This window comes from Myotis daubentonii, chromosome 1, assembly GCF_963259705.1.
Source record: "Myotis daubentonii chromosome 1, mMyoDau2.1, whole genome shotgun sequence".
Lineage (NCBI taxonomy): Eukaryota > Metazoa > Chordata > Mammalia > Chiroptera > Vespertilionidae > Myotis > Myotis daubentonii.
Window position 1 is genome coordinate 194,843,161 of NC_081840.1, and position 25,561 is coordinate 194,868,721.

A 25,561-nucleotide genomic window follows, 5' to 3' on the forward strand; every position below is an offset into this window, starting at 1 on the left:
CCCAGATCAGGGTGGCAGTCCCGCTGGGGTGCCTGGCCAGCCTGGGTGAGGGACTGATGGGTGTCTGCAGGCTGGTCACACTCCCTTCAGGGTGGGGGTCCCCACTGGGGTGCCTTGGCCAGCCTGGGTGAGGGGCTGATGGCTGCTTGCAGGCTGGTTGCACCCCCGTCAGGGTGGGTGTCCCCACTGGGATGCCTGGCCAGCCTGGGTGAGGGGCTGATGGCTGTTTTCAGGCTGGCCAAGCCCCCCAGCGATGGAAGCTCCCAGCCTCTCCTTTTTTTCTTTCTTTTTTTTGTTCTGGGACTTATTTATCTTGTATAATTGAAACTTTGTTGCCTTGAGTGGAGCTCAGAGCTGGCCGCGGCAGGCAGGTAGCTTGGCTTCCTCCATCAGTGGAGCAACCAAGCCTCCTGCTTTTTCCAGCTCTGTGGCTGCTGGCCGCCATCTTGGTTGGGTTAATTTGCATAAAGTCGTTCTGATTGGCTGGTGGATGTGGCTTAAGGTGTAGCAAAGGTATGGTCAATTTGCATGTTTGTCTTTTATTAGTGTAGATATGTTTTTATTGAATTTAGAGAGAGAGATAGAAGGAGGGGGAGAGAGAGAAACATTGATCAGTTGCCTCCCATACACACTTGGCTGGGGAGACCCAACCCACAACCTGGGCATGTGTGCAAATCAGTAACCTTTTAATGCATGGGGCGACTCTCAACCAAGTGGGCCACATTGGCCCGGGATTAAAATAAAAATTTTATTTTATTCTTTTAAAATATATTTTTATTGATTTCAGAGAGGAAGGGAGAGGGAGAGAGATATAGAAACATCAATGATGAGAGGGAATCATTGATTGGTTGCCTTCAGCACACTCCCTACTGGGGATCCCAGGTATGTGCTCTTGACCGGAATCGAACCTGGGACCCTTCAGTCCACAAGCCAACGCTCTATTCACTGAGCCAAACTGGCTAGGGCAAAAGAAAGATTTTAAAAAGGTACACTAAACAATCTATTTTGGGGAGAGGAAAAACTATTAGAATAAGTCAAGGAAATGAAAAGCAAAAGTTAGAAGTTTTTCTCTGGTGAAATGGCATAAGGATTGATTAAGAAGAGGTCTCAAGACGGGGCAAATATATGGGACATGTTCTATTTCCTGACTTGGGTGTTGAGTTCAAAATGTTCATTTTATTACTATGCTTCACAATCTAATAAATGTTATATACATTTTTATGTGTCAAATCATATAATAAGTTATTAATTCATCTAAAAAGTCAATAAAATAAATAAAATATAAATGACAACAATTAAAAGAAGGTCAAAGTGGGAAGGACAACAGCTCAACCCATAGTTTTTACACACACGCGCATGCACACACACACACACACACACTTTCACACCAAACCTAAATACATCTCAGTGAATACATGTTTATGTGATTATGGGTACTGCCAAACTTTTATTCATTTATTTTTAAATATAAGAAGGAAAGAGAAATAGATACATCAATGATGAGAGATAATCATTGACTGGTTGCCTCCTGCATGCCCCACACTGGGGATTGAGCCTGCAACCCAGGCATGTGCCCTGACGGGGAATCAAATCATGACATTCTGGTTCATAGTTCAATACTCAACCACTGAGCCACACTGACAGCGCAGTATTGCCAAACTTTAAAAGTGATTAGCCAGAGAGTAGATATAGGGGAGTAACTGGTGTGTAGTATTTTCACATTTTAGTCTTTTCAATGGATTTCCCTCCATTATCTACCTATTATCCACATTATTTTTATTACATGTGGATGATATCCTGTCACTTACTTTTCTAAATCATCCCATTGGCTTTCTAAAGTAATCTGAATAAGATCTAAACTCACATGTGCTTACAAATACCCATGAGTCTGTCTTTACCCTTCTCCTTTGAATTCATCTCCCAATCACTTTGTCATTCACTTTAACCAATGGCATTCCTTCTATTCTGGAATTTCCAAGTTCTCCACTACCTTATGGGCTTTGTATTAGATGTTCCAACATCTGGAATTCTTTCCCCCTGAGCTCCCTTCCTGTCATTCAGAATCTTGGCATACACATCGTTTTCCAAAATAGTCTTCTTCAGCCCTGACTCCAAGGAGCCACCTGGACATTAGGCATCTGTTGGTTTATTGGCTTGTTAATAAATTTTCTCTCCTCCACTACTAGAATTGAAGCTTCCCAAGCACAGGGGAAGTTATTTGTCATTTAACCATTTTTTATTACATGTGGATGTATCTCCAAAGCTTAGAAGATTGCTTGGCATTCTACAGGAGACACTCAATACTTCTCAATAATATATATATATTACTATCTTAGAAGTTCTATGATGTGAAAAGGCATCCATACTCCTAAAACTTACCTTAACATCAGTATTTTAGATTTTGCTTATGAAAGGTCAGTTAATATAAAATATGTTTATTACTTTTACTTAAACATACTGGATTTAAATAACTTTCATTTTATGTTGGGTTGGAGTGTCATTGTTAATTAGAGTATTACATTAAGCATAGGAATATAATGTATGGTTTTTAGTCAAGATTAGAATTGTGATGTTAAAATCATAAAAGTGAAAGAATATGATACAACTTTAAAATACATATCTGTAGTAATGACACTAATAAATGGTAGCTGCTCCAGTTTATTAAGCACACAAAATTTGTTTTAAATATTTTGTATTCATTAGCTCAGTATTCCTACCAACATAAGAAATCAGTATTATTACCACTGCTTTACAGATGAAAAAACTGAGAGTTCAATGATATTAAGTAAGTTGTGTCAGAGCAGATATATGGCAAGGATAATGTTGACACCATGATCTACCCAGCTACCGAGTTAATGATTATTCTATTGAGCTGCATTGCTCTATCTTATAGCTTAGAAGTATTGCTAAACACTGCACAACATTGTTGTAATATAATAAATGAAAGTCCCCAATATCATGTTTTCTTAATGGCAAATTTCAATAAAACGATTACAGGATGATGGTTGGTGAGCTCAATTATATGAAAAGCCTGCAGGACCTAACCAAGCTGGATGATAGACAGAAACTCAGCAATTTCAATTTGGGACTTGTGCTGGAAGCATCATTAGGTGTGCCCCAACTCTTACGTGAGACTTCAGATTTCTAACTGGAAAGTTTCTAGTTCTAAACTAAGAAATCTCAGCCCACCTAGTTGCAACATCTGGTCCCCTAACTTGCAACCTTAATAAGGCATAGAAATAATAAGACAAATCAAATTCAAATGACTAATAATTGTGTATTATATCTATACTAGAGGCCCGGTGCACAAAAATTTGTGCACTCAGGGGGGAGAGGGGGGATCCCTCAGCCAGGCCTGTGGCCTCTCGCAGTCTGGGACCCCTCTGGAGATAACGACCTGCTGGCTTAGGCCTGCTCCCGGGTGGCAGAGGGCAGACCCAATCCCTAGGTGCAGCCCCTGGTTGGGCTCAGAGCAGGGCAAATTGGGGAGTTGGGGCGCTGCCCCCTGTCATGCACAGATCAGGGAGGATGGGGAGGTTGTGATGCCACCCTCAGTCACGTTCAGGGTAGGGCCGATTGGGGGGTTGGGGCACCGCCCCCTGTCACACTCAAGGCAGAGTCGATGGGGAGGTTGTGGCGCCACCCCCTGTCACGCACAGAGCAGGGCCGATCAGGGGGTTGGGGCGCTGCCCCCTGTCACGCACAGAACAGGGCCCATCAGGGGGTTGGGGAGCTCCCCCCTGTCACTCACAGAGTAGGGCCGATAGGGGAGTTGGCACGCCGCCCCCTGTCACACACAGAGCAGGGCAGATCAGGGGGTTGGGGCCGCCCTCTATCACCCACAGAGCAGAGCCAATCAGGGTGTTGGGGTGCCGCCATTGTCACACTCAGGGCAGGGCCGATGGGGAGGTTATGGCTCTACCCCATCACACACAGAGCAGGGCCCGTGGGGGGTGGGGTTGGTGTGCCACCCACTATTACCCACAGAGCAGGGCCGATCAGTGGGTTGGGGCGCCTTCACCTGTCATGAACAGAGCAGGGCCCATAGGGAGGTTGTGGTCCTGCCCCCTGTCACACACAGAGCCGCAGGGCGATCAGGGGGTTTGGGCGCTGCCCCCTGTCACACTGATCCCGGTGCCAGGAGGCCTCTCAGATCCGCTGATCCCAGTGCTGGGAGGCATATTACCCTTTTACTATATAGAATAGAGGCCTGGTGCACGGGTGGGGGCTGGCTGGTTTCCCCTGAAGGGTGTCCTGGTTCAGGGTGGGGGTCCCCACTGGGGTGCCTGGCCAGTCTGGGTGAGGGGCTGAGGGCTGTTTTCAGGCTGGGACTGAAGCTCCCAACTGCTCCTTTTTTTCTTCTTCTTTTTTTTTTATTCTGGGCCAGCTTTAGCTCTGAGGCTCCAGCCCTTAGGCCTCTGCTCCTGAAAGCAGGTATCTGGTTTGTTTTGGTTCTCGAAACTCTGTATCAGCTCCAGCTCTGAGATCCCGGCTAGCTGAAAGCTGGTTTCTGGGGTTTTGTTTAGCCTATATTTGTTACAATGTTTGAAACTGCAGGCTCAGAGGACTGCAGCGGCCGGCCGGGAACGTTGGAGTCCTCTGTCACTGAAGCAAGCCAGCCTCATGTTAGTTTCAAGCTGCCTGGCTGCATGCCGCCATCTTGGCTGACAGTTAATTTGCATATTGCCCTGATTAGCCAATGGGAAGGGTAGCGGTCGTACGCCAATTACCATGTTTCTCTTTTATTAGTGTAGATAATAAAAGCCTAAGTGACCATTACCGTGGAACGGCCAGAATGGCTGGTTGCTATGATGTGCACTGACCACCAGGGGGCAGACACTCAATGCAGGAGCTGCCCCCTGGTATTCAGTGTGCTCCCACAGGGGGAGCGCCGCTCAGACAGAACCAGGCTCATAGCTGGCGAGCACAGCAGAGGTGGCAGGAGCCTCTCCCGCCTCCACTGCAGGTGGGCGGATGGAGCAAGGGGTCCTGGATTATGAGAGGGTGCAGGCCAGGCTGAGGGACCCCCCAAATGCACAAATTTCGTGCAATGGGCCTCCAGTGTAGGAATATTTCATGATCATAATATATGGTTAATTTAAGTGATAAGATAGTCTCATAGGTTAGAGAGTTATGTTAGTTCTAAAATTTTTAGTTTGAAATTTTAGATTGATATTAGATGTGTGGTTTTATTTGTAAGTTAAAAGAGGATTTCACTAGTTTGAGGAAAGTACTTATGAGAAAGTTCAAGTGCTAGTTAGGTGTGTACAACGTTACAGTGGATGTGTATGAGAGAATCAGATATATTAAATTTGTAAATGATATCTAATGGTTACAAGGGTAGCCCAGCGGCATGGCTCGGTGGTTGAGCATCAACCTATGAACCAGGAGGTTGAGGTTCGATTCCCTTTCAGAACACATGCCCAGGTTGTGGGCTCAAGCCCCACTGCGGGGCATGCAGGAGGCAGCTGATCAATGATTCTCTCTCATCACTGATGTTTCTCTCTCTCTCTCCCTTCCCTTCCTCTTTGAAATCAATAAAAGTATATTTGTAGGTTATAAGGATATTTTTCCTAAGTGTATGAATTAAATTGTTTAGGGAAATTTAATCTGCTAACTTTATAAACCAATTAAGTAATAATCAAAGAACAAACGAAGTGATCTTTCTTAACATTATGTAACATTACCAAATTTACAAATAATAATTAGATTTATAGGTTGAGCTAAAAGAGTTAAGAAAATACCGTCTTTATCTAGAACTTTATTTAAATTCAAGTCTTCAGAAAATTTTAATCAACAACACTGAAAACATGATAGTTTCTCCCACTGAATAATGCAATCTTAAAAATATTAGCCTGCTAGTCTGAACCCAAACCCAAGCATGACCCACATAATGCTAGGTCTTTTATCTAACTGGCCATTCTAGTCTCCTGAAGTTGCTGAAATTTCTACATAATAACCGTTAGACTAACACTGTGGCCTGGGACAAATGGCTGACCGGTGACCTAAAAGTTTACAGTTTCCCTGGTGAGGGACAGTGCAGCTACTCTATCTAGTGTTGGGCTGATGGCAATAGCATTTAGACTAGTTTAAACAACAAAGCTGTTACAGTATCCTTCCCTCCCCTGACAAGTTCTTCAAGTAATCTGCCAACAACACATTATGAGTTGTAACTGTTTTTACTAAGCATACCATTTAATAAGTAAATACTTTTAGTATGTGATAGAGAATTATTACATTGGCTTAAAGAAGCAATTAACTCAAGAATCACATATGTAAAATATGAATGTTTTTAGAATTCTGGTTGAAATGCCCAATTCCTTTCCCACCTCTGTACTCACTCCACTGAACCAATTTGAAACCATTAATTGTTACACAAACTTAGACCCTACATTTCATGATTTTATTGCAATTTTGGTTTCTTAAATTTTTGTCATAATCATGCCTGTTTGAGATACACTAAAAGGTGATGTGTTAAACACTTGGGATAGAAAATAGAGCTGATCAAGAAAGGGCGGCATTCCATAACAAAATATAGGTGAAAGGTATTTCATTTTAATTAATAAATATGGTTTACCTGTGAGCCTGTGGAGTAGCGTCCAGGAGTTCGAGAACCAGATGTTTTCCCTGAGCCAATGGAACTCTCTGTACTTTTGCCACTACAGCAATGTGTCCGCAGGCATTTCCCGTACTCTTTTCGTACCTAGCCAATTAAACAGTAACCTCTATTAGTAAGTCATTCATTTCAGCTAGGAACTATGGTATAAAATATATGAGTATTATTTTTAGATAACATAATTATTTCTTTGCCATATAGACACAAGAAAGTCTGTTCAGCACATTTTTACAATATAAAATAATGATATTCATACCATTTAACTTGAAATTTTGCTTAGAGACTTTTAAAACACACACTTCCAATCACACCATAACAATATACCTCTTAGATCAAAGAACCAAAATGTAAGACTCCTCTAGATGCTATTTTAAGCTCATAAATTTGATATGAAGTACCCTATTGGTGCAACTGGCTTTTCCCAAAAGTCTAGCAAGGAACTTATATAGAGAGAAGTGTGGACGGAGAAAGGGAGGGAGAGAGTGAGAGAAAGAGAGCAGAGAGAAGAAGTGTTTAAAGACAGCAAAAAGGAATACATTAGGCTTAAGCATTTTTAAAATTTTTAAAAAATGAGTTTAAAGAGAGGGAGAGAGGGTAGAAACATCAACGATGAGAGAGAATCACTGATTGGCCTTCCTGCACATCCCCTCTTAGGGATCAAGCCTGAATTCCAGGCATGTGTCCTGACCAGGAATGGAACCCTCATGGGCCCACGTTCAACCATTGAGCCCTACTGGCCGGGCAAGCATTTCTTTTACATGTACTATATTTCTTTGGAGTTTATTTCTCCTAAAAGATCAAATTTGCAACTTCAGAATATAAGATTCAAAATATTTAAAATGCATTTTCTTGAAATAGTTCTATTCAATAATCACAGAGAAATATGGTTGCTTTTCTTTATAGCACTGATGATTAAATTCTTAATCCAGTTATAGTATAAAACACAGGAAAAAAGGAGAAAATATTTTTAAATGGATGTTTTCAAACAGTAAACTATTATATCAATTATTTGGGGGGAAAATTTTATCATGTTAAAAATTTTTATTATTGCCTATTTAATCAAACATAACACACAAAAATTAATAATAACTGCCCTAAATCATACCTCCACCACCAACATCAACAAAAATAATCCCAACCATGTGTCCATTAACTAAAACACATTCTGGGACATGTTATTGGTTGGCTATACATCCACAAATTTATATTCATTACGAAGTAACACGGTACATACGTTCTTCTTAGCTCTTTATATATCGACTTCACATGAGTTCATCTTTCCACAACTTGTGACAATGTAATATTCCAATCTAATTTTATTTCAAAGTAATTATAAATATATACTTTTTGAAGTATATATTTGTATTTATAAATACAAAAGTTATTTATAATAAATATATATACTTTTTGAAGTATATATTTGTATTTATAAATACAAAGTTATTTATAATAAAAAAAAACAAAAAAGAAAGTGAATGATATATTAAAATTAGTCATAAAAACTAAAACATGATACCTTAATATTCTAAAGTTTTATTCTAGTACAGATTTAGCAAATTAGGGAAAGAATGAACTCAGCTTTGGTTGAAGAACTTACATGTATGGATTGACTATTTTGAGATAGGAACAAGAATATGGAGTCAGGTGTGTCAAAACATGGAGTGCCTGCTGTAACCAGGCAGCGGACCAAGAAAGACTTCTCAGAACAGAGTACTTCTGAGAAACTCTTCAAAAGATAGGTTGGGGTTAGCCAGTTTAGAGGATTAGGTTGAAAGAAAGGATAGATAAAAGAGACAAAGGCATTCTAAGTGTTGAGGAGCATGTGAGCCAAACAGAGAGGCATGATATACTAATCTTTGAGGCCTTTCTCTGATATGAAATGCCAAATTACATATCTTTAATATACTTAAGATTGTATTGGTCTGTTTTATAATCAATCTCTTCCATGCTACATTTATTAATAATAAAAAATACTTATTTTGATTCAGTGTTTACCAGCCAATTCATATTTTGTTGATTTATTAAAGGAATAAGCTTTTGCCCACATACATGTGTATCCTGGATATATGTGAGTTTTGGGGAGGGTGGAATAAAGATGCTTCTAATTTTTAATCACTAATTGACAGGAACTGTACTAGGCCCCTCCCTAATAATGACTCAGGAAAATAATTATTACCTACATTTTACAGATAAATACACTGAAAATGTTAAGTAATAAAAGTAAACTGAAAGAATAAAAAGGTTAAGAAATGTGCCTTATGTGAAAAGAGTCAAAATTTCATGGGTGTTCTGTGATCAGAAAGTTTCAGGAGACCATATTTCTAACATTAATATATAACCAAAGAAGGCATTATATATTATTAATATCGTTATTAAAGGAATCTAATAGGGTTATTCCTTCTCTGTACCTGGAAAAAAAATAAAGACAACTGTTTTAATTAGATTTGAGAGACCTTAAAATAATCTCTACACAAAGGTAAGCACTATCAATTACAGTCTATTAATTTGAACTGAGTTTATGAAGCATCTCCATGAACCTAAAGTTTAATAATAACCTACATCCTACTGTTTCTTTTTTCCTAATATACTCAGTTCCTAATTTTTCTTTTTAGAAGAGAAAGTATTTTTTTAATGAAGTGATTTAAATCTAAACAAATATTTTTGGAGAGAGAGAGGAGAAGAGAAAAGAGAGAAGAGAGAGAAACACTTCCCTTCTTATTACAAGGGCAGCAGTATTGTATAAGCCACAGGAATTCATCATGGACTATTTACATTTTCCAACAAAGGTTAAATGTTCTGAACTGATTATAGAGATAATCAGCATATCAGGACACCCAGTGATGCCAAGTCCCACATTTCGCTATATTACTTACTGGACCATGTCCGTGAAATATTTTTCTTTAAATTACAATAAAAGTTATTTGATAGTTCAATCATTTGCATTTTTTAATCTATTATTTCACATGATATTCCACCTTGCCCCAAGAAAATATGTTATTCTTTTAATGTGGGGTTGTTTTAGAATAAGAAGATGGGAAAGAAAATATGCCTTACCAATGGAGCATTTCTTTGATACACTTAAATCAGAAATAAAATAATTCTGAAACTCTGAGATGTAAAGACATAATTTAATGCATAACAAAAGAAAAGGTGATAACTAATGTCATCAGTGGAAATACTAATGACACAATCATGCAATCCATACACAGAGAAAAATGACAGCTCAGCATTTGATTTTTGTTAATGAGTTGAACCCTATTAAAAATAGCTCAAAAATGAAATAGTCCACATTTCTCTAATGAAAATGTATGAGCAACTACATTAGCAAGGGAATATTTTTGAAATTCAATCAGATGGCTTAAGAAAAACCTCCAAAAAGAATTATTATTTTTAAAATATCCATACTACCCAAAACCATCTATAAATTAAATGCAATCTCTCTCAAAATTCCAATGGTATTTTTAACAGAGATAGAAAAAATATCCTAAAATTTGTACAGATCCACAAAAGACCCTTAGTAGCCAAAACAAATTTGAGAAAGAACAAAGAAAGAGGCATCACACTTCCTGATTTGAAACTATAACATAAAGCTATATTAATACAGTATGGTATTATCATAAAAATAGACACATAGACCAACAGAATAGAGAGCCCAGAAATAAAGGTTTGCATATACAGTCAACTAGTAATTGACAAGGAACCCAAGAATTCTCAATAGGAAAAGGACAATCTCTTCACTTAAATGATGTTGGGAAAACCGGATAACCACATGCAGACAAATGAAATTGGATCCCTATCTTACACAACTCACCAAATTTAACTAACAATGGATTAAAGACAAACATAAGGCCAGAAACCATAAAACTCATAGAAAAAAAAAACACATGGGAATAGCCCTGGATATTGGTCTTAGTAAATATTTTATGGATAAGACAGCAAAAGCAAAAATTAATAAGTAGAACTACATCAAACTAAAATGCTTCTATCCAGCAAAAGAAACAATCAATAGCCCCGGCTGGGTAGCTGAGTTGGTTAGAGCATTGTCCCAATACATCCAAGTTGTGGGTTAGATCCCTGATAAGGGCACACACAAGACTCAACCAATGAAAGCATAAATAAATAGAACAACAAATTGATGTTTCTCTCTTTCTCTCTCTCTCTCCCTGACTCCCTCTCTCTCCGTAAAAAAAGAAACAATCAACAAAATAAAAAGGCAATCTACAGAATGAAAGAAAATATTTTCAAATCATATATCTGATAAGGGGTTAACATCCAAAGTATATAAAGAACTCATACAAATCATTAGCAATTAAAAAATGGACGGAGGTCACGGATAGTTATTGATCCTAAGAAGACATACAAATAGCCAGTATGAAAGATGCTCAACATCCCTAGTTAGGGAAATGCAAATTAAAACCACAATGAGATGTCACCTCACACTTGTTAGAATACTAAGCTTCTCAAAGATAGGGAATAAGTGTTGGTGAGGATATGGAGAAAAGGGAGCCTTTGTGCACTGTTGATCGGAATGTAAATTGGCAGAGCCATGAAAAACAATATGGACGTTTCTCACCAATTAAAAATAGAACTACCATATGATCTAGCAATCCCACTTCTAGGTATTTATCCAAAGGAAATGAAGTCACAGTCTTGAAGAGATATTTGCACTCCCCTGTTTCCTGCAGCATTATTCACAATAGCCAAGATATGGGAACAACCAAAGTGTCCATAAATGAATGAATGGATACTGCAATGCCGTGCATATATACAACGGAATATTTTTCAGCCATGAGAAAGAAGGAAATCCTGCCATTTGCAACAACATGGATGAACCTAGAGGGCATTATGCTAAGTGAACTAAGACAGAGATAAATACCATAAGAGGTAAATACTGTATGATCTCAAATGTGGAATCTAAAAAAGCTGACCTCATAGAAACATAGTAGAATGGTGGTAGCTAGAGGTTTGGGGTTGAAGAAATGTGAAGATGTGGGTCAAAGGCTATAAACGTCTAGCTAGAAGATGAGTAAGTTTGGGGGATCTAATAGACAAGATGATTATAGTAACGATACTCCATTGTATACTTGAGAGTTGCAAAGGGAAGACATCTTAAATGTTCTCACCACAAAAAATAGAAATTATGTGAGGTGATGGAGGTATTAGCTAACACATTTCACAACACATATGTGTATCAAATGAACACACTGTACACCTTAAATTTATAGAATGTTACATCTCAATTTAAAAAAAAGAATCAAAGAAAAATCTCCTAAGACCACTTCTGCAATTTCACAGAGAAGTACCTGGTTTGTGTTTTCACATTTTTTTTCCCTTAGGGAGGACAATAATCCTGTGTTCTTTATGTTCTCTGATTTAGGCCATGTTCTTGATGCCAATAAAAATGCCACAAAAATTTAAAAATTTCAAACACAGAATGGATGAAAAAACAATATGCTATTATACATTATTATAAATCATGAAAGTATGCTTATATATAAGGATTTGACTATTTTATTCATGAAGGGCCAGGCAATCCGTATTTTAAGCTTTGTAACCCAAGAGGCAAAACTAAGAATGTTGTCACATTCTTATTTAAAAGTTTAAATATAACCATTTAAAATGTAAAAGTCATTTTGGTTGATGGGCTGTAAAATATTAAAGGCAGCTGAATACATTTGGCCAAAGAGCCATAGTTCACTAAACTCTGTTCTAATGAATCATGAAATCGAACTTGACATATTTTTTGAAAATTTCAATGTTAAATAAGTTAAATATATTAAAAACTCTAGACTTAGATTTGGATTGTGAGGTTTAATATCTCTACCTGGATATCAAACTCAATTTCTAGTTATATCAGTAATGTGTATTTGCAAACACCCTTCTCAATTTTTGCTTTACATGCTATCAGTCCCTCAAATGAAAAACTTAAAGAGAGAGATATCTTTAATCTATTCTCCAAAGAAAAATTTTAGGTATTATCTCTTTCTTAGAAAAAAAAATATTCACATTTTGTCATTTCATTTTCAGACCCACCTCTCATATCTCATAATTATTACCTCATGTTACACATGAGGAAACTGGGGCATGAAAGGTTAATTACCTTGCCCAAAGTCACAGAAGCTTTGAGAGGAGTAACTAGGATTCAGACCCAGACAGTCTTAGCTTTGTGCTCAAAACTATAAATACCACTTCTTTTTTAAATTTTCACCTGAGGATATTTTTTCCATTGGTTTTTAGAGAGAGTGGAAGGGAGGAGGAGAAGGAGGGAGAGGAGGGAGGGAGAGAGAGAAGAGAGAGAGAGAGAGAGAGAGAGAGAGAGAGAGAGAGAGAGAGAGAGAGAGAGAGAGAAAGAGAGGGAGAGAGAAAGAAAGAAACATCGATGTGAGAGAGACACATTGATTGGTTGCCTCCTTCATGAGCATGAACCAGGGTCAGAGATTGAACCTGCAACCCAGGTGCTTGCCCTTGACCGGGAATTGAACCTGTGACCCTTCAATGTGCAGGCTGATGCTCTATCCACTGATCAATCTACACTGGCCAGGTCAAATATCACATTTTTAATAGAGTTAAAGAGTATAAGATGAGATAATCAATATTGAGATTAAAAAAATTCAACAAAAGTATTTAGTTGCTAAAATTAACTTTGGAAATGAATATTTTAGGTCCTTATAGATGCGGGGGGAAAAATCACAAAGTAGACCAGTATAAAATTAAATATTGCATCCTAATCATCCTACTCCTAGATTTTATAAAATATGTTTTTAAAGAAAAGAAGTACAGAGACCATTACTAAGTACTACATTATTTTTAAAAAATATAAATATTGCCCTAGCTAGTTTGGCTCAGTGGGTAGAGCATTGTCCTGAGGACTGAAGGGTCCTGGATTTGATTCCAGCCAAGGGCACATGACCAGGCTGTGGGCTCCATCCCAAGGAGGGGGCGTGCAGGAGGCAGGCTATCAATGATTCTCTCTCATCATTGATGTTTCTATCTCTTTTTCCCTTTCCCTCGCTGAAATAATAAAAATATATTTAAAAATATATAAATATTATTTTATCATGAAATTTTTATATTTCCTAGTATATAAAAACTAGTTTTTAAAGAAACTAAAAAATGTATATTTTCTACGCCATGCCACATATGTGTGTATATATATATATATATATATATATATATATATATATATATATATATAATGTGTGTATGGATACACATACCATATCTCCATAACATCTTAGAAAAGCTACTTCCTATGATACAAATTCCATGTATCTGCCAATAAAAATATTAGTATTTATTGAAAAAAAAAACACAGAACTATAAGTTCCAGTCTACAAGAATACAATTTTTGTTCAGTGTCCAAATCAAACTACATTTTGATATTTTTTCAGTTAAACACATTCACCAACTATTGTGCTTATATTTTGTGCCTGTTTTGTCTTTACTATTTAAAAAATTAAATCAATGAAGTAACATACTTCTTAGAGGAAAACATATCAAGAATGATTTGTTACGGTTGCTTTGCTATCATAAGATATAGGCCATTTATTCTGAAATAGAGAATTCTAGCTTACCTTCTTTTGTAAAACACAATGGAAAATGAATATAAACATTCCTTGTAGAGAATTGAAAATAGTGAAGAGATATGCCATGATGACTGTGCTTTCATTAATATACATGAGTCCAAAGGCCCAGGTCAATCCTAACAGGCAGAGAAGAGCTATTGCACCTATAACCCATGACCTGTAGAGAGAAGAAAAAATTAAGGGTTATCAAATCATTGGTTTTTAATGAACACAATCATATCATATCAAGAAAACTGACACTGAAAAAATGTTACAGAAAGTTCTAATGACAGAAAATGCAAGACAGGTGGTATAAGTACTTTAAGATTTTTATGGAGATACGAGTTTTCAAGTTTGAGGAGTTATACATGAAAATGTTATGAACACAGAAATTCATTTAAGCAAAAGCAGACTGGCATTATTAGATTTTTCATGTATTTGCAGCACATAGTAAATGATATGGGGATGTAATTATGAATGGCAAGGGAGAAAAAAGCCTATAAAGCTATGATAGTCTCCACTGGTCTCATTGGTATAAAAACATCTGTTTGATTGGACTCTTTCCATTAGTGCTTCATCTGATATACTTTTACCCCATTTTTCCATATTTCCTCTTTCTCCATAAAATTTTTAGTGTTTACTGATAAAAGCAGAACTATTATTAGAAGGAACCAGTATATGGAATACATGTATGAATTTTAAAAGATCTATTAGCATATATATATATATATATATATATATATATATATATATATATATATATATATATATGATATATATTACTTTGGGCTAGATTTCAGAAATCAGGCAACTGGCAGCTTTGTTGAACAGAAGCTTAAAGGCTCAGGCACCTTCATCTCTTTGAAGTGTCTGTGAACTCAGGGGAGAAAATGAAGCTGAGAATGGGGATGGAGTGGTATGAACAAAGTAGTCTAGAATGAAAGACAAATTCCCAGTCTCACTCCATTCCCTAGTTTCCTCCAAGCTGCCATCCGCAATAGTAATCAACGGGTAGCAAAAGTCCGTATATTTGTGCTTATGTGTTATGTATTTACTATCAGCATAGAATGAGTACTTCCAATAGATAGGAATCCAATAACTGAAAATGTAATCCTTCTCAACTCCCCTCTAAGAACATAGGAGACTAGGACCAACACAGTCTATATCGCTGTACACTCATGAGCTAGCCCTCTCTTCCCTTTCCCAGCAGCATACCTTCCTCGAATAGGGCACATTAATAGTTCTTTCCACCAGGCTGCTATCTTCCACTTACACTAAGAAAGAACTATTTACTGGGATTAAAACTTTGCAAAATGAAGGGGTAGAAACTCACATATGTTTGCCATAAGCTGAAGCTGGGTCTAATGAACTTTTCATAGAACTGCATCTTAAGAAAGATATGGTCCCAAGTAGTATGATTGAAGTCTTATTCAAATTAATCGCAAACATTTACCTTTTTGTTTACAACATGAGCCACTATATTTCAGATTTAAAGATCCACTAAATTTAACATGTGTTATTTAAAACATTAACATTCTTTTTTTTTCATTAAAGTGCCTTATTATAAAATATGTAATGATGCCTTTATAATTAAGGAGCTATTTAGCATTAACATTCTTAAATAAAGAATAAAGGAAGCTTGCGATTGTATGTGTCATGCTTATATGGTTTAGAAAACATCTTAGACATTTATATTTTAATCTACAATTTAGATCCAGATATGGGAACTTTCAAGGTAAACTCTCAGCCTCTTACAGACATTGGAAAAAGGAAAAATGGGACGAATTGCCATTAAATCAGGCAAAATGCTACTTTGATTTAGAAATAAAATGATAGAATAAAATACTCAAGTCAGCTATTATCCACTAGAAAACATATTATGGGCCCAACAGTTAATAATATAAAACTGCAATGAGCCCAATTTCTAAAGAAAAAAAAATAAGCAAGAGCATGAAGAAATAAGTGAAATGGCGTTGGAGAAAATGAAAACAAAGGACTCTTCACCAGAAGAACAAACTGAAAGTCCGGAACAAGGTCACCAAGAGGTAGCCAATGTTATGGCTGGTGTTACAGGACATGTAATTTTAAAATGTTCAAATGAGAAAAGCCCAAATATGAACATTTATGTTTACTTTTATTTGATTAGTACAGACTTGTAGCTTTGCTTCAGAAATTTAAAAACTATATTTATAAAAAACGAGATCATTAATCAAGTGACATGTGTCAAACTGAAAGAGATAATATCGCAAATGTAAAATTTAATTTTTCAAGAGGGCATTGTTTCCCTTTTTGGACAGTTAAAATAGAAAGTCATTAATATCAATTGCAATTGGGTAGTTTCATACCCATAGATCATTTTAAAGATACACTACTAAATCGCAAAGTAATTTTAGATGAATGATGTCCAACCAAACAACAGAAATGAGGACAAACAGTACAGAGGAACACATCACAATGAAGGGAGAGAGCTATCAAGAGTCTGTACCACATGAGTTACTAATACTGTGGCACTGAATTCAGATGATATCCAATTAAAAAGGTGAAGCAGATTTTTTTTTTTTTTTTGGCAGTACACCTGCAGCATATGAATTCTGCAAAGAAGTTGTATGCCTGAGTTTTTTCCTGCACAGTTTGCTCTTCTGCCTCTATGTGAATGACAGAAGCTCTAATGAATTTTCAGTACGGATCTGACAGCTGGTTCATGGGACCACACTGATAAATGGGATTTATCAGCCATTCAGGTCATTCTTACTTGATGAAGGGTCTGTTATCCTCATAGCTAAAGAATGCATAGACATAAAGACAAGAACACCAACATTAGCATTTTATGACAAAGAATTTCATATGAAAAATATCCTCCTGGTCCCCAAAGGCCTCTGTCCCCCACCTCCCTAAGGGGTATCATAACCTTCCCTTTATATCCAAAAGGTAAATCCTAAAATGACCATGAGAACTTAAATAACAAGGAATAAAGTCAATTTTACAAAACTGTAATATCCCTTATGAGACTGAGAAATTCCATTTTTTTTCATCCTGTGCTCATATTACTTGTGACTTGACAGAGACATTTATTTCTTAGAGATCGCATTTCTCTAGAGAATGAGAAATCTTATGAGCAGTCTGAAAAAGGCTTAAGGGCATACTTAAAAAGAGAGATTCCATGTCACCTAAAGATATCCTTATTCTGTAATATTAGTAGGTGAGATTACTTAATTATGGACAGTATGCACCTAAGTAATTTTAACTTGCAGATAACTGACCTGTCTTAAATCTGAACATTACAGCTCTTTGAAAATAATTGATCCTGACTATTTTAGAATTCTTTCTGTTAGTTTACCAAGAAAATTTTTGAATAATCTTGTGTGGTAATAGGAGCAAACATACAGCACCTGTTCATTATTATATTTACTAATTTATTATCATTCTGATAAAATAAGACCCCAGTGCTAGATTAGCAAAGATAAGGAACATTGCGGATCATCATTTTACAAACACAGATGCTGCTCAGTGCATTGCAAGAGAAAAGGAAGAAAAATTGTCTGCTCTTTTTTCATATGTCTTGCCAGAGGCAATAGTTTCTGATATTATGCATATACAAATAAGTTTTTGGAAAGGCCTCAACTGTGAGTAAAGAAGACTACTGATGAAAACCTCCCTCTCCAGAAAAATAAAACAGTAAAGAATGGAGTGAGAGCTAGAGATTTGAAACCAGTTTGCCTGGGATTTACATCCTAGCTCAGCCATGTACCAGCTATTTGATCTAGGAAACATTTTAACCAGTAGTTTTGTCAGTTTATGCATCTATGAAATGGTGATAATTATAATCTAACTTTCTTGTGATAATGAAATGATATATTATACGTAAAGTGCTAGAACAGTGCCTGACACATATGTGCTGTGTTCAGTAAATATTAAATAGTGGTTATATTTTTAAAGCTACAGTCGCACTGAAAATATAGAATTTCTCCCCCAAAGAATAAAGCACCAAATAATAAATGTTGAGTATCTAAATCGATTTGAGGACATTTTAGGAGTATTATCATGCAGTAAAAGAGATGTGGTGGAAATGAGTTTGTGGATGGCACAGGCAGTGGCTGTGCTATCTAATATGGCAAGTACTGGCCACATGGGTTTATTTAGAGTTAAATTCATTAAAATGAAATAAAGTTTAAGGTTCTGATCCTGAGTCACACTGGTCACATTACAATTATTCAAAAGCTTCCATAGCTGTCATACTGTCCTCACAGAAACTTCTAATAGGCAGTGCTGGACTAGGACACTAAACAAAAAAATTTAGGCAAGAAAATGAAATTCCAAGAGATATTTAAATAATGCCATGAATGTGTGAAAGATAAAGAGAGAGGTGTTTCTAAGAATTGATCATATTGAACAGTTGTGAACTGTGCCTATAGCAACACGGAAAATTTATAGAAAATAACGTGCTATTTATTCCATTACATGCATTCTCATCGCATCAGTATATCCCATCTGTGATGCCAAGTTCATGATTGGAATGGCTCTTCCTACCTTAATTTGTATAGTACAATGGCAACCAAAGAAATTTACAGAAGTTAACATATAGAAATACATACCAAAATGCTCTACAAATCTGTATTAAGCTATGTAAATATTTCAAAAAATAGAATACAATACTTGCACTGTGAGATGTTTTACCTTTAATGTAAAATATCAAAAAGAGAGACATCTGGGTGCAATTCAGCAATTTTTCTTGGCATTTGTGGGGATCATCCTGTTGTACCAGTCAATAACAAATATTATAAATCCACCTCCACCTATAATTGGCTATAGCCGTGTATATAAGTAGTGTCCACTGGGATGTGAAGCGAAGTGAATTGTGACATTTTTGGGTCTTGCTAATTAAAGGGCTGGCACTGGGCTTCCCTTGCCACTTTTTCCTTCCCCCTTTACTAGAAGAAAGTGGCAGTAGAGCCTCAGACCTATCAATTGAAACTGTTCATTGATGTGGAGCCACCATGTTAGATTTAGACCACATCCTTCTAAAGTCTTATAAAATAAGGTTGCCAAAACTGGTTTGGCTCAGTGGATAGAGCGTCGGCCTGCGTACTGAAAGGTCCCAGGTTCGATTCCGGTCAAGGGCATGTACCTTGGTTGCAGGCACATCCCCAGTAGGGGGTGTGCAGGAGGCAGCTGATCGATGTTTCTCTCTCGTCGATGTTTCTAACTCTCTCTTCCTCTCCCTTCCTCTCTGTAAAATATCAATAAAATATATTTTAAAAAAATAAGGTTGCCAAAGCCGGTTTGGCTCAGCGGATAGAGCGTCGGCCTGCGGACTGAAAGGTCCCAGGTTCGATTCCGGTCAAGGGCATGTACCTGGGTTGCAGGCACTTCCCCAGTAGGAGATGTGCAGGAGGCAGCTGATCGGTGTATCTCTCACAACGATGTTTCTAACTCTCTATCTCTCTCCCTTCCTCTCTGTAAAAAATCAATAAAATATATTTAAAAAAAAAACAATAAACTTAAAAAAAAAATAAGGTTAAGGTGCTATATTTTAGAGTATTTTTATAGTGGCTTAGCCTGTAATAATTAATAAAGCATTTAATTTTATCTTTTAGCTATATAAAATTCCAAATTCATATTCCATATAAATATTCATGCTAATGGAAAAGATCCATTCATTAATATTACTTCCAGAGTGACATAAATAATATACAATGCTTCATAATCTGAAGATCACTAAAGATTATCCATAATATGTCAGAGCCTTCCATCATTTTGTCAGATATTTTATTGGCTTAGAGAATCTACCTTTATGTCTCTCCACCAAATCCAAATTAAATTGATTGTAATTTTGCCACCAATTATGCTGGCAAAGCTATACACTCTTGATTCATTATTTTAATTCTAAAAAAGAAATATCTAACTTAAAACTAGTTTATCAAGCTAAGTAATTTTCATTCTGATTTACCAATGCAGGTCAATTGAAACAAAAATCTCATTTTAGGATATATGACTAAACCATTTTTACTTCAGCTTTTCAAAGATTTTATAAAAATACTAGGGGCCCGGTGCACGAAATTCGTGCACTGGGTGTGTGTGTGTGTGTGGGGGGGAGTGTCCCTCAGCCCAGCCTGCCCCCTCTCACATACTGGGAGCCCTCAGGCGTTGACCCCCATCACCCTCCAATAGCAGGATTGGCCCCTTGCCCAGGCCTGACGCCTCTGGCCTAGGCGTCCGGCCCGGGCAGCGGGGACCCGCAGTGGCAGCGGGGGGGTGCCGCGATCACACGGGCTCCGTCCCTGCCCCTGCAGGATGCCTCTGGCTGTGGCGTCCGGCCCGGGCAGCAGGGACCTGCACCTGCAGCGGCCCCACGATCATGGGCTTTGCTTTAGGCCCAGGCAAGGGACCCCTAGCTCCCGGGACTGCCAGCTTCGACCATGCCCAGCTCCCATCACTGGCTCCACCCCTACTTCCTGCTATCACTGGCCAGGGCGGAAAAGGCACCTGATTCTCCGATCATGGCTGGGGGGCAGGGCAAAGGCGGCCCCAGGGCCGCCTTTGCCCTGCCCCCCAGCTCTTAGCTCCCCACTGGGTTTCCGATCACTGTCAGTGGCAGGGGGCTTCTTCCTGCTTTCCCTTTCACCTCCCTGCATTGTGCCTACATATGCAAATTAACCGCCATCTTGTTGGCAGTTAACTGCCAATCTTAGTTGGCAGTTAATTTGCATATAGCCCTGATTAGCCAATGAAAAGGGTAGCTCGTACGCCAATTACCATTTTTCTCTTTTATTAGTGTTGATTGACACAAAGGCCTAAGATGCTCTTAGCAGATGATAACAGAAACTTACATGTTACAATTTATAATAGGTAATTTGCTGAAAATAAAATAACCTGTATATACAATTTTGAAGAAACAAATAAAACAGTGCCTTCTTTGGCAAATACATTTTTCTTCTGTGAAACATTTTATTATTATTAACATCTAAAATTAATAACTTTATTTAAATATTAATTTCACATAATTTCTTTAAAAGTGACAATTAGAATGAAAATTAAAAATTCTATGGGTCTCTGCATAGATAATAATTATGCATATCTATATATATAAAGAATTAATATGCAAATGAGGTTGGACTCCATAATGGTCATGACCAGCTCAGGAGGAGGGGCTGGGTGCGGCCCAAGCCTGAGAGAACAACACGCAGTGGAGGCCTGGAGCCTGAGAGACACAGGCTCAACACAGCGGGGCACCTGCTCCAAGCCTCTGCGGCGTGGCTGGGGGCAGGCCCCCAGCAAACACACACACATACCCACACACACGGGGCACCTGCTCTAAGCCTCGGTGGCCAGACGGGGAGTGGGCCTAAGCCAGCCGTCGGCAAACTACGGCCCGCAGGCCGGATCCGGCCTGTTTGAAATGAATAAAACTAAAAAAAAAAAAAAATACCGTACCTGCCGGGAGCCGGTCCATCCTTGCTGTTTCAAGGGACCTGGCATATATGGCATACAGTTCTTAATATGTTTGCTCACCTTCTTGGCGCTGTGTTTTAACCAAGGTCACCTCTCCGAGAAAGGTTGAATCCCCAGGTAGGGATTTTCCCCTGAAGTTAGGGAGGGAATAAAACCCCTCAACTAAGTGCCAGGCGGGTAATTAATCACTTTAACTATGAACAATCATGCTTAAGCTACATAATCTTTTCTCCCTGGAATGGAGATAAGAAACGCCCTAACCTTTGTAATAGAGATTGACAGGATTAAAATGAACTGGTATAAATACAGATGTAACAAGACAGAAAGACACAGAACTCAGAACACAGAACTTAGAACAGAATCAAGAAGACAGAACCTACACGGAGCCTAGAGAACCCCTGGAACAGGATTCCCTTAGGGACAGAAGAACTTCGCTGGAGAGAGCATGCCGGAGGATCCTGGAGAGGGACTGGCCTCGGAGCCTAGAGACAGAGCCTAGCGGGAGAACATGGCAAGGGATCCTGGACTGAACCTGACTACAGAGATTGGCAGGAGAACCTGACTGGAACCTGGACAGTGAACCTGACTGGAGAGCCTGGACAGAACCTGGCTGGAGAACCTAGCGTGGGAACATGGCTACAGAACCTCGCTGGAAATCCGAAGCAGAACCTCTCTGGAGATCCGGGCTAGAGATCCTGGCTAGGTTGCTGATCAACTGAACGCTGTCTCCGTGTCATTCCTTCTTCGCCGACTCCATCTACGCCTTTGGGAACCCCTGGACCTGCTGGGGTTGGACCCCGGCACGTACCCTTTTATGTAATGATGTTTACTTTGAATTTATATTAGTTCACACAAACACTCCATCTATGCTTTTGTTCCGGCCCTCCGGTCCAGTTTAAGAACCCATTGTGGCCCTCGAGTCAAAAAGTTTGCCCACCCCTGGCCTAAGCCATCAGTAGGACATCCCCTGAGGGCTCCCAGACTATGAGAGGGGATAGGCTGGGCAGAGGGACCCCCATCCAGTGCACGTATTTCGTGCACCAGGCCTCTAGTATTTATATATTTTATAACAATTCAAAAGCACGAAAAAGGGTTATTAACATCTATCCCCAGGGAAGCATACCTCAAAATACATCTTTAATAGATTTTTGACTACAATATTAATCCATAAATTGATACTATGATGTAAAGACTCATAGTATAGCATATCAATATTTACAGATGATAAAGGGACAGGATCGAGTTCATTATACAATATACTTTCTCTAACTTTAAGAGTTAAAATATTATTTTTCTGAATCTAACATTTATTATAAAGGAGATATGTTATTTTAAGTGGCTTAAAACTTTTTTATTATATTTCCTTCTATTATATCTAGATAGAATAGCTAAATGGGAAAAAATAATAAGATGGGTAAAAAGAAAAGTGAGATGGGTAAGGTTTGGTGTGAAGAAAGATGAGGTGATGAGAGGCATATTTGCATATTTAATCCTCAAGCCAAAAGATCTGGTCACTGATGAGTCACAACAGGTGAAGGAAAATGAATGGCTTCTGGCTCAAGAAGATTTGTTGATCCCATCAATTCAAGATTAATACACTCTTGGGTCCTCTGGAATTGCTGGGGAATTAGCTAACTGGTTTGTTGAGGAGCAAGAAAGAGAGATATCATGATATATATCAATTAGTGTACAAATATTTCCAGGTTCACTGTGCAGCTGAATTTACTTTCCCTGGTATAAAATGAATTATATCAAAAGGATAAAGACATTTCACTTGAATTTGGTATGGGTAAGAATGAAATAGGCCCATCAGTAGATGAGTGGATTAAAAAACTGTGGTATATCTACACAATGGAATACTACACTGAGGTAAAAAAAAAAAAAAAAAAAAGGAAGGAATTCTTACCATTTGCAACAGCATGGATGGAACTGGAAAGCATTATGCTAAGCGAAATAAGCCAGTCAGAGAAAGATAAATAACACACGATCTCACTTATTTGTGCAATATAATGAACGACATAAACTGACGAACAAAAACAGATCCACAGACAGAGAAGCATCGATCAGACTGTCAAACCTGAGAGGGAAGGTAAGGAAGGGTGGGGGTAAGGGGGAGAGATCAACCAAAGGACTTGTATGATGCAAAGAAGCCTAACCAATGGACACAGACACCAGGTAGGTGAGGGCATGAGTGGGGGGGGGGGCATTGTGGGGGATAAGGACACATACTGGTATGTAATACCTTAATCAATAAAGAAAAAAAGAATGATAAAGGTAATATGGGTGAGCTTCTCAAGATAAAATTATTCTTTATTCTTCAAAGAAGGAAGAAAGGCAATAAATACTTATGTATCTGTCTGTTGAGGGGGATTTCCCTATTGCCCCTCAATCAATAATGAGCCTCCCAACCTGAGGACTAAGAGGGTTCAGTTAACCATATCCTAAAAGGAGTCAGAAGCAACTCAAGTTAATAGACTTCACTTAGAAGTTATCTCTGAGACCTTGCTTTGCCATACTACCCAGGGGTCTGGGAGAGTAAAGACAAGGTCCTTTCGTACTGCAAAGGTCACAGAATATCTGAAACAGAGGAAAGAGGAAGGAAAGAAACACCTTACTTACACTAATCCTCCAGCCACAGATTTCAGCAGGCAATGGAGAAAGGGTGTTTTAATGGATGTTATTCAAGTTTCAAATTGGTCAGGCATTTACAAATCAGAATAGACTGGCAAAGTAGCAACATCTAAGGTAGTATTAAGAAATTTGCTGCCCAGTGGTTAAGAGATATTTAAGATAATACAGCTATAGGAGTAGTGATCAAAGAAAAAATCTAAACATTTTATGTTTGCACCTCACTGTGAGGAAAATGTTCAATTAGCAACATGATAGAAATCCTGACTGCTTTATATTTCTTTCAAATGCATTTTATATTACTGGGACTATACCACCCTAAAATTACATGATTAATTTCCACCCTCTCTCCTTTTTAGCCACTATAAGAAGATTAAAAGAAAAAGTCATTTGGAATATAATTCAGCATTGCTGAAGAAAATGTGAATTATGTTTCACTATGGTCATATGCTTAAATCATTAAATATTAAATATATTAAAAATTCTTAGAAAAATGAAATATGAAAGTCGTAACATTAATGTAAAAGTTATAAACAGAGAAGATGATTATATTTCAACTCTGGATTTTATTGATATTAAATATTACTACTAAAAGCTATATATTGATACATTTTGTTCATATGAAATTTATTAAGAGAATAAAATGAAGCAAATAAATAAAAATGACAAAATATATTACAAACATTCTCATTCCAATGGCTCAATGTCCTGATAATAATATTACAGATTTGAGAGCACACACCAATATTAAATTTTTAATCACAGATTTCACACTGCTGATGAACTGGATATCTGAAATTAGGCAGAATTGAGTATAATAAATCAGAATCAATAAATACTAAATCAATGACTGATAAAACTTTAATTATATTATATCCACAACTCAAAGTTATGCAAGTTTTTATGACTCAAAAATATGGATAAAGAACTAATTTATATATAAAGAGGTATCAATTATAAGAATGAATAATCAGTTATACTGTATGTAGACAGCTACAAACTTATTATAATTTAATACCTCCATACATTATAAAATGAATTGGTAGGTTTCATGAAAATAAGATAATACAATTTTAGAATCTGATGTTGCAAGCAAATAATATCACTTTATGATTATTAATATTAATATCTGAAAAATAGTTTATCATAGTGACTGGATTCATGGACTTCTGAATCAGCTTGTCTGAGCTTTAATGCCAGCTGAGTGTTTTACTAACTCTGCAACCTTGGGATAATTATTTAACCGCTCTGAGCCTCTGATTCCTCCTTTGTGAAATGAGGATAAATACAGAACTTTCTTCAT

General features: G+C 37.6%; 1 protein-coding gene across 19 annotated transcripts in view; it reads right to left on the reverse strand.

Annotated features, from left to right (window-relative positions):
- ADGRL3 (adhesion G protein-coupled receptor L3) overlaps positions 1–25,561 on the reverse strand; it is a 787,514-nt gene that overhangs the window by 32,712 nt on the left and 729,241 nt on the right. For 10 of the 19 annotated variants that reach the window (XM_059670118.1, XM_059670081.1, XM_059670044.1 and 7 more), the window contains 3 exons: positions 16,934–16,960; positions 14,191–14,359; positions 6,578–6,703 (listed from right to left, as the gene is read on the reverse strand). In XM_059670118.1, coding sequence (XP_059526101.1) covers positions 6,578–6,703; positions 14,191–14,359; positions 16,934–16,960 — 322 coding nt within the window. The remainder of the gene's footprint in view (positions 1–6,577; positions 6,704–14,190; positions 14,360–16,933; positions 16,961–25,561) is intronic. The other 9 variants (XM_059670097.1, XM_059670071.1, XM_059670087.1 and 6 more) reach the window with 1 other exon arrangement.